This window comes from Acipenser ruthenus, chromosome 27 (genome assembly GCF_902713425.1).
Source record: "Acipenser ruthenus chromosome 27, fAciRut3.2 maternal haplotype, whole genome shotgun sequence".
Classification (NCBI taxonomy): domain Eukaryota; kingdom Metazoa; phylum Chordata; class Actinopteri; order Acipenseriformes; family Acipenseridae; genus Acipenser; species Acipenser ruthenus.
In genome coordinates, this window is record NC_081215.1 from 11,188,711 (window position 1) to 11,205,238 (window position 16,528).

A 16,528-nucleotide genomic window follows, 5' to 3' on the forward strand; every position below is an offset into this window, starting at 1 on the left:
GATGGATTGGCATTACTTCAAATGCATCTGATATATCTGCTTTTGCTAACCAAGACCCACAACCTGTTAATTTAATTGAGTGAATTGTGTCTGAAATAGTGATGTAATGAAGAAAAAATTGATCTTGAGGAATAAGCGAGTTGATGCTGCTGATGCTTGAACCCCGCGGTGCTGATAAATCAATGAAAATACACTTTTTTCCTGACATTTTTCGAGTTGCTATGCCAATGGGATTAATTCTATAGGCTGGAAATGGGGGAGCTAAAAATGGGACGACTATAAATCCTTTTTTAATTTCTTTTTCAATCAAAGATTGAACTGACTCTGGTTAGTGATTAGCAGAATGAAGATTTTTGCTTTGAAAGGAGGAAGAAGGAATTTGACTGAGACCGGATGAAAAACCGTTTTTTAGTCCGTCGATTAAATAATTGGTGAAACTGATGTCAGGATGATTTTGTAGTTTTTTTTCCATAATATCGGAATGTTTATGGGAGTGAAGACTGTGAGCATCGGAGAAAGTCACTTGCAAGCTAAAGGGCATATTGTGTTGGAGTGATCATCTCCGAAGGTACTGCACATATGGATAAAATTACATTGCCTGTTTGAGCAAAAACTGGTGTTAAAATTGTTGCAGATTTGTCTTCCTCCTGTGAATCTGATTCTACGCCCGTATTTGTCTTGTCTTGTGGATTGATCGGTAGGAACTGAAGAATGTATAGGATTGGGAAAGAGGATCTGTTTGAGTAATGAGGGGTGATAACAGGTGCTGCTTTAGAAGTTGATGCTATAGCAGCCTTAGGGCAGAGGGATGTTGATGTTGAGTGACCTGTGGAAGCGCAGACCCCACAAGCTTTAGCTCTGAGACCGCCGAAAGTCCTGTTAAACAAATCTGGATCGGGTGTGCCCAGTCGATGATGTGATTTTCAGATGCCAATATAATGCTGCTTTTGTTGAAAAGGCTTTATGATACTCAAAAAACATAAGAACATAAGAACGTTTACAAACGAGAGGAGGCCATTCGGCCCATCTTGCTCGTTTGGTTGTTAGTAGCTTATTGATCCCAGAATCTCATCAAGCAGCTTCTTGAATGATCCCAGGGGGTCAGCTTCAACAACATTACTGGGGAGTTGGTTCCAGACCCTCACAATTCTCTGTGTAAAAAGTCTTCTGTTCTGAACACCCCTTTATCTAATCTCCATTTGTGACCCCTGGTCCTTGTTTCTTTTTTCAGGTCGAAAAAGTCCCCTGGGTCGACATCATCAATACCTTTTAGAATTTTGAATGCTTGAATCAGATCCGCGTAGTCTTCTTTGTTCAAGAGTGAACAGATTCAATTCTTTGAGCCTGTCTGCATATGACATGCCTTTTAAACCCGGGATAATTCTGGTCGCTCTTCTTTGCAATCTTTCTAGAGCAGCAATATTCTTTTTGTAACGAGGTGACCAGAACTGAACACAATATTCTAGATGAGGCCTTACTAATGCATTGTAAAGTTTTAACATTACTTCCCTTGATTTAAATTCAACACTTTTCACTATATATCCGAGCATCTTGTTGGCCTTTTTTACAGCTTCCAACATTGCCTAGATGAAGACATTTCCGAGTCAACATAAACTCCTAGGTTTTTTTCATAGATTCCTTCTTCAATTTCATTATCTCCCATATGACAAGTGCAGTGCCTTACATTTTTCTCTATTAAATGTCATTTGCCACGTGTCTGCCCAGTTCTGAATGCTGTCTCGATAATTTTGAATGACCTTTGCTGCTGCAACAGTGTTTGCCATTCCTCCTATTTTTGTGTCATCTGCAAATTTAACAAGTTTGCTTACTATACCAGAATCTAAGTCATTAATGTAGATTAGGAATAGCAGAGGACCTAATACTGATCCCTGTGGTACACCACTGGTTACCTCGCTCCATTTTGAGGTTTCTCCTCTAATTAGTACTTTGTTTTCTACATGTTAACCACTCCCTAATCCATGTGCATGCATTTCCTTGAATCCCTACTGCGTTCAGTTTGAGAATTAATCTTTTATGCGGGACTTTGTCAAAAGCTTTCTGGAAATCTAAATAAACCATGTCGTATGCTTTGCAGTTATCCATTTTCAATGTTGCATCCTCAAAAAAGTCAAGTAGGTTAGTTAGACACAATCTCCCTTTCCTAAAACCATGCTGACTGTCTCCCAGGATATTGTTACCATATTTTCCATTTTGGATCTTATTATAGTTTCCATAAGTTTACATATAATAGAAGTCAGGCTTATTGGTCTGTAGTTACCTTGTTCAATTTTGTCTCCCTTTTTGTGGATCTATTTTACGTTTGCAATTCTCCAGTCTGTCGGTACAACCCCTGTGTCAAGAGACTGTTGCATGATCTTGGTTAGAGGTTTGTAAATAACTTCTTTCATTTCTTTGAGTACTATTGGGAGGATCTCATCTGGCCCAGGGGATTTGTTTATTTTAAGAGCTCCTAGTCCCTTTAACACTTCTGCATCTGTTATGCTAAACTTATTTAAAACTGGATAGGAACAGGTCAACATGTGGGGCATGTTGCCCGTATCCTCCTTTGTGAAAACTTGTCAAAAGTAATCATGTAATATATTTGCTATTTTTTTCTCTTCGTCTATGATTTTGCCATTTTCATCTCTTAGACATTTTACGTCCTCTTTGAATGTTCTTTCTGTTATTATATTCGAAAAACTTTTTTGGAATTGGTTTTAGCCCCGTTAGCAATGCTCATTTCTCTCTCTCTGTTCTTGGTCTCTTTTAAACCCTCTGTAAAGTGCCTTTTTTCTCTGAATATTTTTTATTTTTTATTTGATCTATTAAACCATTTTGGCAATTTTGTTTTAGATTTGTCCCTCCACATCTGACAGACAATTACACTACATAGAATTCATAGGAGTCTAATTCAACTCTGCGGTTAGGATATACTGAGCATAGTACCTCTCTAAATATGGAGAAAGCAAGGACGAATTTCCCCAATGTTATATTTTTGAGTAATCTGTGGTCTCTGGATTTGAGTGTTACTGACAAATCTCTGCAATCTATTACTGTATGATCCAGGAATTCTGATGTCGCCAATAGCAATGAAACAAGATTGATGTCCTTACCTTTAATTATACTGCTCAGAATTTGCAGGGATATTGAGTGACGTCTGGCTGTGGTTGAGGAGGCGAGCCGAATGCTGATGCAGTGGTGAGGTTGCAGATGGAAGGATTTACTGAAGGAACCAATGTTAGAGCAGAACTGGAAGTAGCTGTAGCTGCGGCTGGTGCTTTTACTGCAGGAATAAGGAAACTACTGAAAGAGCTGAGGATTGCTTCCCTTGCTCGATGCTAGATACCCTTTTGTCCAAATCACTAAGTTTGCTAATGTGTTGGCAAATGGCAGCATAAATGGCAGCTTTAATTTCATGAAAAATGAGGGAGTACTCTTGTTGAACTTTGCTAGATGGAGCAGCTGCCTGCTCTTTTGAAGTGCTGGATGTCGGGATGAATTACTCTGATACAGACTGCCTGCTGTCTGGTTGGGGCCGCTGAACTGCTGGAAGCGGATGGGAAGCTTTTTTGGGTGGAAAGACTGGTTCTGCCGAGATGGAGTTGCAATAAAAAATAAATAGTGATTCTCGATCACTCCCTGCTGGGCTCGAGCTGCCGTTTTTTAGAAGGGTCTTTATAAGTTTGTTCAGAGTCCAGTCCTTCCAGTATAGTCGCTCTGGAGGTGCGTCCTGAGCACAGAGTCATTTAGAACGGGGAAGATTAGCTCCTTGGGCGGCATGTATACAGAGAGACTCTTGGTTGGGAGGCAGCTGTTCGGGTCTTACAGAGCAGCTGGACGGAGAAGAGAATGGAGGGCTGATCTGACCCTGGTTTGAAGCTGCAGGAGAATGCTCTGCTACAGATACGAAATCCTGGGAATTCTCTGAGTCCAAAGAGAGTTGTTGTAAGTACTCCATTTTTTTATATGCTCTTTTGCTGGTTAAAGATAAGTTAAATGAGTCTTGCAATTCGCTTTGGTTCACACCGAACGAAAAAACACAAGACAACTAGACAGGGGTGACTGATGGCTAAATAAGGTAGATTTAAATAATGAAAGAAGATGATAGGATGCAGGTGTGCCTAGCTCCACCCCCCGAACCACACTATAGGTTAACATTTTATATATATATATACAGTATACTTGTGTGTGAATACATTTCCATAGATAAACCATGTTATTTCTGCTTATGCAGTTCATAGCAATAAATAAAATTTTTATGCCCGTTGGTGGATTCGTTGCAATAGAACTTTGTTTTGCTCCTTAACCCAATCCAATTTGACTGTATTTCAGTTTAAGAAGTATTGTAGTTCTTTCTTTAAAAAAAAAAAAAACACTGTACAATAAGTGAAATGTTTACAAAGCCCGATCGAGACCCTTACAATACAAATAGAAACCATCAAAGTGAACATAGGGGAGTAACTGAATCAATTGAGAATGACACCAAACCAATGAACGAGGAACAGGCAGAGCAACGAGACTAAGAAATAAATGTCTTTATATATAATTGAGGCCTGGGTGAGCAAATCCATCACTTCATACAGGGCATGCTGCCTCCTCAACACCGCTGCAGCTCAACTGAGATTAAAAAAGATGCCATTCCTACAACCCCACCCCCAGGAAACAAAGAACCAATGAAATGAAAGTTTCTTTGTTCATACAACCATAGGTAAGACACTGATGTACCAATAGATCACAGCAGACTGCGGAAGGACACAGTTCATTTTTATACAGAAAAAAACAATCATTCAATTAACTATTTAACGCTCATTCAAGCCTCACAGACGGGCTGCGTGATAATTTGAGAGAGCGCACTCTTTCATTTTCAACTATTGAATTTTATTTACAACCAACATAAGACACAGGGATGAATATTATAACATGGTGGTGGTTCCAGCAGATAATTAATTCCTTAATGGGTCCATAGCAAGTATATTTCACTGTTTAATGGCTGTTCTATCTTATTGTGATTACGCTATATTCATCTTAGTAGGGACCAAAATGTTCCTGTTATGAAAACGGACTAATTTTACCTTGAACCTCTGCGTATTTACTAAATCAAAAAAAACAATCTGTATTAACAGGTTTACTTAAACAGTGTGACATACAGAAGAAGAGATTCCTTTATTTATCCCAAGGTCAATTAGACTACCTTGAAGTAAGACAGCTTTCTTTAACTGATATGGTACTTTTTTAATATAAAAATGAAGATGGATGTTTACTGTAACACATGCATGTTTCCATGGCAACGGCACATGTGAGACGTAAATCTGCTTACAAATTGACGGCAGGACTGAATTCCTCACCCTTTTGTCAGAGGTGTGTTGTCCACCCAGCGCCATTCTCCTTTCCCGACTTGATCAGTCAATCCAATCCAGAAGTAAAAGCCACCCCTCTTTTGAATAATCCTTGAGATGAATTTCTAAACATAAAACAAAATGTGATAGTTACCATGGTTATAGGTTAGTCCAGCCCATTTAAAATGACTCCTGTAAACGTCAGCCTCCTTTCCCTTATTCTAACTGCAATGAAATGTCCCAGAATGTTATCAGAGTCAGTACGGACATAGCTGCTGATATCACTGTGGTTATTATCACACACCGATAAAATCAATCACATTAATCATTCAGACAACCAAATTCCACCTAAAGGGGAAGAGTCATGTCGATCATATTTGTCTTGCCTGAATTCTGCCCCCCCCCCCCCCCCAGTTTATTATTAAACACAAAAAAATATGTTTTACTTGACGGTAATAGCTGACAATTCCGAAAAAGACATGAAATTGTCAGGTAAGGCCGCCACTGTGCCCTAACCTGACCCATGTTCTGACAAAGCTTTCCAACACACACTGCTTAACTGGCACAGTAGGTGGGTTCACTTCAGACAACAATGTAGTCACCATAGGGCAGGTGAGGTCAGGTCTAAAACCAGAACAACCATGGTTGTTTTCATGTTGCCATAGAATTATATGTGAATTGGAAAAGATAAATAGGATGGTTTGAATAGTAACACATCTGGAGTGAAACAAGTTATTTATTGTGTACTTTTCCAAGTATACAGATATTTATAATTGTCATAACCATTTCAGATTTTTTCTTTCTTTTTTTTGGATTTTGGTTTTGTTTATGAAGGACACAAAAACATGTCCTTGATATGCTGGAAAATAAACTCGATAACGTGTGGCATAGTGTGACAGGGCGATTGCCCTGCACAGGTGGGAATTAATGTTGGTATAATTTGTATGTGGGAATGGGTTTATTGTGCGTCTTTTTGGAGTTGATTTGTGTGATTAAATAATTGTTTACAGACAGGCGCTCGATTGAGACTTGCTGCCTGCTAGGCTTGGTTGAGAGGAAGGGCAGCAAGTGATTGGCTGTGCTGGTCCTCAATCAGCAGGTGGGTGGGTCTTGACCGAGTGTCTGTCAGTTTAAAAACATCCGGTGGAGATCGCTCGGGGTGACTGCAACGCCATGCCACAGAGGGGAGCTGCGTATACTCAGGAGGAGAGGGTCCGCTCTGCGGGAATGACAGCTACGCAACCCTGGAACTGCAAGCGGTGCTTGTGAAGGCAATGCCCAGCCAAGGTTGTATGAAGCAGCAGGAGTCATTGTATGAATACCGGCTCATAAGTAGGTTAGTTTAGGGGATAGTGATCCCAAGTAATGTATAGTGAGGGTTAAGTAGTGTAGCCGGTTCATGGAGCGGGACGCCTCGTTTATAAGGCTAGCGCTCGCCCTGTGTGGCACCTTTTATTTGTAGTTTTTGTACTTTGTTTTATTTTGCCTTTTGTACAGCTTGCGGTATGTGTCCTCTGTGTGTTACCATCGCTGGTAACGTCACATGACCCCTTTGTTTATTTACTTTGTTTTGTATTAATAAATCCTGCGCACCTGTGCTGGCGTTTCAACTCCACCTCCCATGTCTCTCTGTCATTGCCTTAGCAGCAGTTACCTACACACATGACACAAGCACCCTGTCACACATAGTAATATACGGAACTCCTAGGTGCATGGTGTAAAAATTAAAATGGGAGGCTACTATGTCATGCGCAGGACATAATATCTCATGCACACATAAGAACATAAGAACATAAGAAAGTTTACAAACGAGAGGAGGCCATTTGGCCCATCTTGCTCGTTTGGTTGTTAGTAGCTTATTGATCCAAGAATCTCATCAAGCAGCTTCTGAAGGATCCCAGGGTGTCAGCTTCAACAACATTACTGGGGAGTTGGTTCCAGACCCTCACAATTCTCTGTGTAAAAAAGTGCCTACTATTTTCTGTTCTGAATGCCCCTTTATCTAATCTCCATTTGTGACCCCTGGTCCTTGTTTCTTTTTTCAGGTCGAAAAAGTCCCCTGGGTCGACATCATCAATACCTTTTAGAATTTTGAATGCTTGAATCAGATCCGCGTAGTCTTCTTTGTTCAAGAGTGAACAGATTCAATTCTTTGAGCCTGTCTGCATATGACATGCCTTTTAAACCCGGGATAATTCTGGTCGCTCTTCTTTGCAATCTTTCTAGAGCAGCAATATTCTTTTTGTAACGAGGTGACCAGAACTGAACACAATATTCTAGATGAGGCCTTACTAATGCATTGTAAAGTTTTAACATTACTTCCCTTGATTTAAATTCAACACTTTTCACAACATATACAAGCATCTTGTTGGCCTTTTTTATAGCTTCTCCACATTGTCTAGATGAAGACATTTCTGAGTCGACATAAACTCCTAGGTCTTTTTCATAGTTCCCTTCTTCAATTTCAGTATCTCCCATATGATATTTATAATGCACATTTTTATTGCCTGCATGCAATACTTTACACTTTTCTCTATTAAATTTCATTTGTCATGTGTCTGCCCAATTCTGAATGTGCAGGGATAGCTGTCCCTAGATTGACAAGGGGGGGTCTACCTCATCCCTCAATTCAGCTAGGAGTTCAAGGATGACCTGTGGAGAGATGATAACTCTTTATCACTGCATCCTCCAGCACACACTGCTTAACTGGTACAGTAGGTGGGTTCACATCAGACATGTGTAGTCACCATCAACTGCCTATGTAGATATCTACATCAAGGATGTCAAACACACATCAACTGCTGCCACCATGGCAAGTCATTTAACAAGCCGGGAAAAATGTGACATTAAAAAGAACAAACTAGGTGGGCTTCCAAGTGGCGCATCCAGTAAAAGCACTCGCTAGAGTGCAGGATGCGCTCTATAGCCTGGACGTCGCCGGTTCGAGTCCAGGCTATTCCACAGCCAACCGTGGACTGGAGCTCCCAGGGGGCGGCGCTCAATTGGCTGAGCGTCGTCCGGTGGGAGGGAGGGTTAGGTCGGCCAGGGTGTCCTCGGCTCACCGTGCACCAGCGACCCCTGTAGTCTGGCCGGGCGCCTGCGGGCTTGCCTGTAAGCTGCGTTGTCCTCCGACGCTGTAGCTCTGAGGCGGCTGCACGGTGAGTCTGCAGAGTGTAAAGAAGCGGGCGGCTGACGGCACACGCTTCGGAGGACAGCGTGTGTTCATCTTCGCCCCTCCCGAGTCAGCGCAGGGGTGGTAGTGGTGAGCTGAGCCTAAAAATAATTGGGCATTTCAAATTGGGGAGAAAATAATAAAAACTAATTGGCAACGACTAAATTAAAAAAAAAAAAACAAGAAAAAAAAAATGTGTATTCACCAGTAGGTTGCTGAGGACTCAAAAGTTATCTAAAACAGCCTAATAGATATCCTTTAGAACAACGGTTCTCAAACTGTGTGCCTTTAAATGAGGTTGCGAATGCTTGCACAGTCAGTATAGAAAGTGTTCTCATGCAGCCAAAGAAATGCAAAAAATCTTGTATTGTGTACTGCCACACCACCATAAAAAACAAAGGCCTTAGACTACACATACACGTTTACAGCACCCACTTCATCTCTTTATATAGCTGTATGATTCTTTTAAAATTATAAAAGGTAGTAAATATAAACAAAAAAGGGTGGGTCTGAACTCGAGCACTGTGTTTAATGACAGAATCTTAACTGTCAAAAGTGTTGGCCCATATAGCATAATCCCTTGTATAGATGTATTGTGAATTGCTTATTGCTGAATCTTTCCTAAATCTGTGTTTTCGTACACGTTGAGGCTTGAGTATAAGCACATGCATGCCGGTTTTATAGTTTTCTATTAAAACCTCCATGGTATAAGTTCAGGGTTACCATATTTCTACAGTGAAAAAAATGGGACATTTTTTATATCATGTATCAATGCAGTTACAACGACGAAAGTTTATAATAAAAAAATACATAATTTATTGGTTAAAATGTATGTTTACGGCAACATAGATCAAAAGCTTTCAATTTTTCTTTCAGAATTTTAGTAACTTCTGTTATCTTTAAAAGGGCTGCACTTTTTAACAAAGCAACACATCCTATCCACAATCAGTGAAATTAATAAAATCTGCAGTAATGAGCAATTTTTTAAGTTTGTTGATCAATAAGCAAAATAATCCAAATCATTATAACAGATTTTTTTTTTTTTAAGGGCATTTCTAATAGGCTGAGAAAATTATAGTGCTTGTTAGTGTAATTGAGAATATAAACAAGTTTTCTTGGACTGAAATGCACTCAACTTTATAATTTCTAACTTAATACTTTAACTTTTAACTTTTTGTATCACTGTACATTTATCAAAAAGAACATTTTACGGATGATTAGTGTGACACAGAAATCAGTAAAAAACAAAACAAAACAAAACAAACAAAAAAAACAGACAATTTAGCATTTTATCGTTTCTGAATGGGATACAAAATTAGGCTTTAAACTAGGACCATATTTTTGTGGGGAATATTGTAATGAAAATATAAAGTTTTGTTACCTGTGCCCTCGACCAGATAATCCACGATGTCGCCCCACTGATGGTCTTCCCAACCCCCAGGATCATCTCTCCACACAGTTGCTGGCAACTTGTGCGGGCGTTTTCAAGCCCAACCAAGCACAATTTGGCCTCATACCTTCTTTAGCCTTAACATCAAGGGTTTCCACATATAGGCCATTGCTGTATGTTTTGTATGGGAAAATTGGGTTTCTCCGAGAATGGAAACACATGTGACGGTATGCTGCCTGCTTTCGTTTTTCACCTCCAAGAATGGCGTCCGCGCGTTGCTAGGCATTACGTCACTTTGTCTGAACGTTCTGAACAGGTTACCTAGCAACCAACTTTCCACGGCAGCCAATCAGCACAATGCACTCCTGTAGTGTTTAGTCCAGCCTCTGATTTTTGTTGAGACGTGAGTTCAAAATGTTGATTTATAAATATTTAAAAAGCGACAGAGTCCTGCAGAAGTGTTGGAAAAGGAAGTAATGAAGGTAACTGAGTGGCACCGCAGCAAGAAGTGCCAACAAGAAAAAAAAAAGAAAACGAAAAGCTTGTTGATGCTTAATGGCTGGCTTTTTTTGCTTACCTGGCAGATATTTCTGATCACTTTAACATTCTTAACACATCACTCCAAGTACGAGATACAGACGTCTTTTCCTTCACTGTCTAAATCGAAAGCTGGATCAAGAAGCTGTCCTTGTGGTCACGTAAACCGTGGCAGCATCTAAGCATTTTATTATTAGGCTTCCAAGCTGTCTTGGGAAGCCTGTTGTTATTGTAAAGATGATGATGATGATGATTATTATTATTATTATTATTATTATTATTATTATTATTATTATTATTATTATTATTATTATTTTCTTTTATTTATTTATTTTTATTATTGTCGTTTTTCCTCCCAAAACTTTAAACTGCTACTATTCACATGCGATGTAACCAATCAACATGAGGCATAATCCCATGAAGATTACAGTTCAGATGGAAAAATAATTGCGCTCCTGCGTCAATCAATATGGCAGCCTGACGTATTTTTTGGAAAAAACCTTTCAAAATCTTCTTCTTGGGAACCGGTGAACCAATTGATCTGAAACTTCGCATACGTCATCAGCAACCAAACCCGCTTCAAGTTTGGAAAGCAGAAGTTGCTGTGATAAATTTTACTATCAAAATGGCTGCCACCAAATCCGCAAAAACGCGCCCAAACATCAAACTGCTTCTGTTTGCAAACCGTTTAACCAACTAACTCCTAACTTGGTAGGCATCATCCTGAGGACAATGGCATTCAAATATGGCAAAATGGTGTTCTTTCATAAAACAAGATGGCCGCCAGACCTACATTTCGTTCTTAAATTTAAAACCGCTTCAGTTGATCACAGTTTAGTTGATAACTCCAAAGATGACAAGCATCATCCCTGTGTCAATACAACTGACTTTTTCAAAAATGGTGTTTGTGCGTAAACCAAGATGGCCGCATGACACATTTCTTTAAAAATCTTTCAAAATCTTCTTCTGGGGAACCAGTGAACCGATTGATTTGAAACATTGCAGATGTCATCAACAACCAAACCCGCTTCAAGTTACGAAGCATAAGTTGCAGCGATAAATTTTAATATCAAAATGGCTGCCAGCAAATTCACTGACACACGCCCAAACATCAAACTGCTTCTGTTTGAAAACCGTTTAACCAACTAACTCCTAACTTGGTAGGCATCATCCTGGGGACAGTGGAATTCAAATGGGGAAGAATTTAGTTATTTTGTAAAACAAGATGGCCGCCAGACCTACATTTTCTTCTTAAATTTAAAACTTCTTCAGCTGAAAAACTTTTTATTTGTTTAACTCCAAAGTTGACAAGCATCATCCCTGTGTCAATACAATTGACTTTTTCAAAAATTGTGTTTGTGCGTAAACCAATATGGCCACCTGACGCATTTCTTTAAAAATCTTTCAAAATCTTCGGCCAAATGTAAAACTAGCTTATAACTCCTTCCAGAGTGCACAGAGGGTTATGGTTACTATACAACACATTTAGGAAACCATATATGCTCTATTCAAAAAATTACCTTGATCGTGACCTTTTGACTTCTCCTTAAGGTTAAATGTAAAATTAGCTTCTAACTCCTTACAGTGTGTATATAGGGTCATGGTTACTAAGGTGTTTAACGTTATAAAGTATTGTGAGATAATGAACTAATGCAGTATTTTGAATTGAAACTGCTCCAAAACTGATCTGTTGCTGACACTTGTGCTGCAATGCTACAGCTTGCCAAACATTCCACCTGGTACTGAGCTTGGAAGTCGTAAAACTGCCTGGCAGTTCTAGTTATATTTATATGTATACCTTATTTAAAAATGTACATTGATTGAAATGACATCATTAGGAGGAGAATGGCATTCCATACAATCAATTCAACCATTTCATCGCTTAATATAAACAAGATAATAGCCTGATAATCATGAATCATGAACTCCTGGATACTTGTAACTCCGTTAACTAGGGATTTCAACATGGAAACAAAACGCTGGGGTAAATCACATGCAAAAAAAAAATATGAAAAAACACTTTTAAGTGCTACCTTTACTTTTTATTTGTTCAAATGCAGCTCCCCTGTGTATTCACAACTATACTGTATGTATTGTGTGTCACAGTTCACACGGAAGGAGGGTTCTGAACATAAATGATCAGTCAAATGCTGCAAATCCAGAATTGTTTGTGAGGAATTTATTACGTGATTGTTGTGTTCAGAAACAAACCCTCAAGCATTTGGTAATAGTAATTATCATGCACATTATACTGCTTGTAATACGTTATCGTACACAATATATTAGTATTACGAATATAGATCTTTTATGCATATGTTTTAAAGTGTGACTAATATCTTGGCTATAAATATTTAAAAGAGGTACAACTTCATTCGTTGCTACATCAACTTATGGAGTCCCCATTCGAGATAGCACTGTCAGTCATGATACTGCACCCGGGGTTTACAGACTGGTTAAGGTCAGAAGCATTTAAAATGTTCTTTAAAATAAGTTGTGAAAAATGAAATTTATAAAGTCAGGAGCCACAAGAACCACAGACATAACTGACCTAAGGAATTCAGATTAAATTTCAGTCCTTGCAATGGCTCGCCCAATGGGGTATAAAGGCCCATTGAAAAGAATTGGATCCCCTCTTAGACACAGCAGAAACATCCAACAAAATCTGCTTTGAGGCTTAACACCGGCTTAGCTCATGAAAAAGGAATTAAATTAGATTCAGTTTGTTTGGTCACAGTTAACACATGTTTTGTGAACAAAGGTTTTCTATGCAGCCTTCTCGCTTTCTATTTTACTGAAATATAATTTTGTGTGCAATAAGAGAACTTAATTTCATGCTCACTACTCCCAATAAAATGAATTGCTCCTTCAAACAAAAAAAGTGTTGTGCTTGCAATCATATTGGTGGTGGTGTAAGGCTTTGTAATATTACATTGAATGAAGGCAGATTGTTCTTATACAGTGCCTTGCGAAAGTATTCGGCCCCCTTGAACTTTGCGACCTTTTGCCACATTTCAGGCTTCAAACATAAAGATATGAAACTGTAATTTTTTGTGAAGAATCAACAACAAGTGGGACACAATCATGAAGTGGAACGAAATTTATTGGATATTTCAAACTTTTTTAACAAATAAAAAACTGAAAAATTGGGCGTGCAAAATTATTCAGCCCCTTTACTTTCAGTGCAGCAAACTCTCTCCAGAAGTTCAGTGAGGATCTCTGAATGATCCAATGTTGACCTAAATGACTAATGATGATAAATAGAATCCACCTGTGTGTAATCAAGTCTCCGTATAAATGCACCTGCACTGTGATAGTCTCAGGAGGTCCGTTTAAAGCGCAGAGAGCATCATGAAGAACAAGGAACACACCAGGCAGGTCCGAGATACTGTTGTGGAGAAGTTTAAAGCCGGATTTGGATACAAAAAGATTTCCCAAGCTTTAAACATCCCAAGGAGCACTGTGCAAGCGATAATATTGAAATGGAAGGAGTATCAGACCACTGCAAATCTACCAAGACCTGGCCGTCCCTCTAAACTTTCAGCTCATACAAGGAGAAGTCTGATCAGAGATGCAGCCAAGAGGCCCATGATCACTCTGGATGAACTGCAGAGATCTACAGCTGAGGTGGGAGACTCTGTCCATAGGACAACAATCAGTCGTATACTGCACAAATCTGGCCTTTATGGAAGAGTGGCAAGAAGAAAGCCATTTCTTAAAGATATCCATAAAAAGTGTCGTTTACAGTTTGCCACAAGCCACCTGGGAGACACACCAAACATGTGGAAGAAGGTGCTCTGGTCAGATGAAACCAAAATCGAACTTTTTGGCAACAATGCAAAACGTTATGTTTGGCGTAAAAGCAACACAGCTCATCACCCTGAACACACCATCCCCACTGTCAAACATGGTGGTGGCAGCATCATGGTTTGGGCCTGCTTTTCTTCAGCAGGGACAGGGAAGATGGTTAAAATTGATGGGAAGATGGATGGAGCCAAATAAAGGACCATTCTGGAAGAAAACCTGATGGAGTCTGCAAAAGACCTGAGACTGGGACGGAGATTTGTCTTCCAACAAGACAATGATCCAAAACATAAAGCAAAATCTACAATGGAATGGTTCACAAATAAACATATCCAGGTGTTAGAATGGCCAAGTCAAAGTCCAGACCTGAATCCAATCGAGAATCTGTGGAAAGAACTGAAAACTGCTGTTCACAAATGCTCTCCATCCAACCTCACTGAGCTCGAGCTGTTTTGCAAGGAGGAATGGGCAAAAATTTCAGTCTCTCGATGTGCAAAACTGATAGAGACATACCCCAAGCGACTTACAGCTGTAATCGCAGCAAAAGGTGGCGCTACAAAGTATTAACTTAAGGGGGCTGAATAATTTTGCACGCCCAATTTTTCAGTTTTTTATTTGTTAAAAAAGTTTGAAATATCCAATAAATTTCGTTCCAATCCATGATTGTGTCCCACTTGTTGTTGATTCTTCACAAAAAATTACAGTTTCATATCTTTATGTTTGAAGCCTGAAATGTGGCAAAAGGTCGCAAAGTTCAAGGGGGCCGAATACTTTCGCAAGGCACTGTATGTGTTTGCACAACTACACAAATGTTTTTTTTTACATAATAGTTTCATGTCTGTGATATGAAAAAAAACATCCTTCAAATGGATTATAAAAATCAGATCATGATATATTTAGAAATCCTTAATCACTTTAATTATAGGTTCATTTCATAAACAGTTTAATTGTCTGATGCTGAAAAGGAAAAATGATGCATATTGTTCGATTGGATTAGCTGACTAGTCTGCTGTTTCTTTATACCAGTAGAGTGATCTGCAGATATGCAGGACTCTATGGTGTGCCCAATTTGGACGCATATGTAATCAAGAAAGTTGTTGGTGTGATCATTAATTTAGTTTTAGGTGCACATGTGCGACCAATGCTTTCATCTAATCAGTGTTCAGTACTCATGGTTTGCAAGACAGTTAAGAGTGTTAAGAACCACAAAAAAAAAAGTACATAAGTTACATCGAGGCATGTGGCTAAACTGGGAGTGTTGAACTGGGTTTTAATAGTTAGATCGAGGCATGTGGCTAAACTGGGAGTGTTGAACTGGGTTTTAATAGTTAGATCGAGGCACGTGACTAAACTGGGAGTGTAGAACTGGGTTTTAATAGTTAGAGCGAGGCATGTGACTAAACTGGGAGTGTTGAACTGGGTTTTAATAGTTAGATCGAGGCATGTGGCTAAACTGGGAGTGTTGAACTGGGTTTTAATAGTTAGATCGAGGCATGTGGCTAAACTGGGAGTGTTGAACTGGGTTTTAATAGTTAGATCGAGGCACGTGACTAAACTGGGAGTGTAGAACTGGGTTTTAATAGTTAGAGCGAGGCATGTGACTCAACTGGGAGTGTTGAACTGGGTTTTAATAGTTACACTGTGTGTATGTATACTTAATATTTAAACAGCAGCTGAAAAGAAAGAACACAAGTGCATGTACAAAGGAAAACAAAGAAATATAGACGATCAACTTAACTGTTTCTACCGTTAAACTTATTTCTGAAAATTGGGTTTGTGTATATGTATACTGTATACAGGTGTGCAGTGTAAAGAGGTGAAATTTTGTCCTTTACGTTTGTAGAAACTCAGCTCAAACCAGAGATCTCTTCAGCTGAAGGTCACATCCTTGTAATTCATGCAGCAGCAGCATGTTGTGTTTAATTGCACATCTTGAAGATAAAACACTGAACTTATACAACAGCCACCAGACAAAATACCAGGATGTGCTGGCATGAAAGACAAGACAATCTGGCATGATTGCATGGCAACACAAGCCTGCCTAAAAGTTAACTCTTTCAGGGCACAATGCCCTCAACTGTCTAACCACATTGTACTTTACCAGCAAGAAACAGTATGGGTTTGTTTTTCTGTCAGGTTTTCTAGAGGAATTTACAATGAAACTTGAATTCCACGTCTACTTTCTAACATACAACCAGTTAATGATTTTGCCCCTAGTTGTATTTCATTTAGAGTATTATTTCAGATTAAACATGTTGGTAGTAAGATGTGCTTAAACTTATCTATATACAG

At 39.2% G+C, this 16,528-nt stretch overlaps 1 protein-coding gene across 6 annotated transcripts in view; it reads right to left on the reverse strand.

The window, feature by feature from the left end:
* LOC117432348 (C-type lectin domain family 7 member A-like) overlaps positions 1 to 16,528 on the reverse strand; it is a 79,043-nt gene that overhangs the window by 7,143 nt on the left and 55,372 nt on the right. For all 6 annotated transcript variants that reach the window (XM_034905044.2, XM_034054128.3, XM_034054130.3 and 3 more), the window contains exon 9: positions 5,346 to 5,461. In XM_034905044.2, the coding sequence (XP_034760935.1) occupies positions 5,346 to 5,461 (116 nt within the window). The remainder of the gene's footprint in view (positions 1 to 5,345; positions 5,462 to 16,528) is intronic.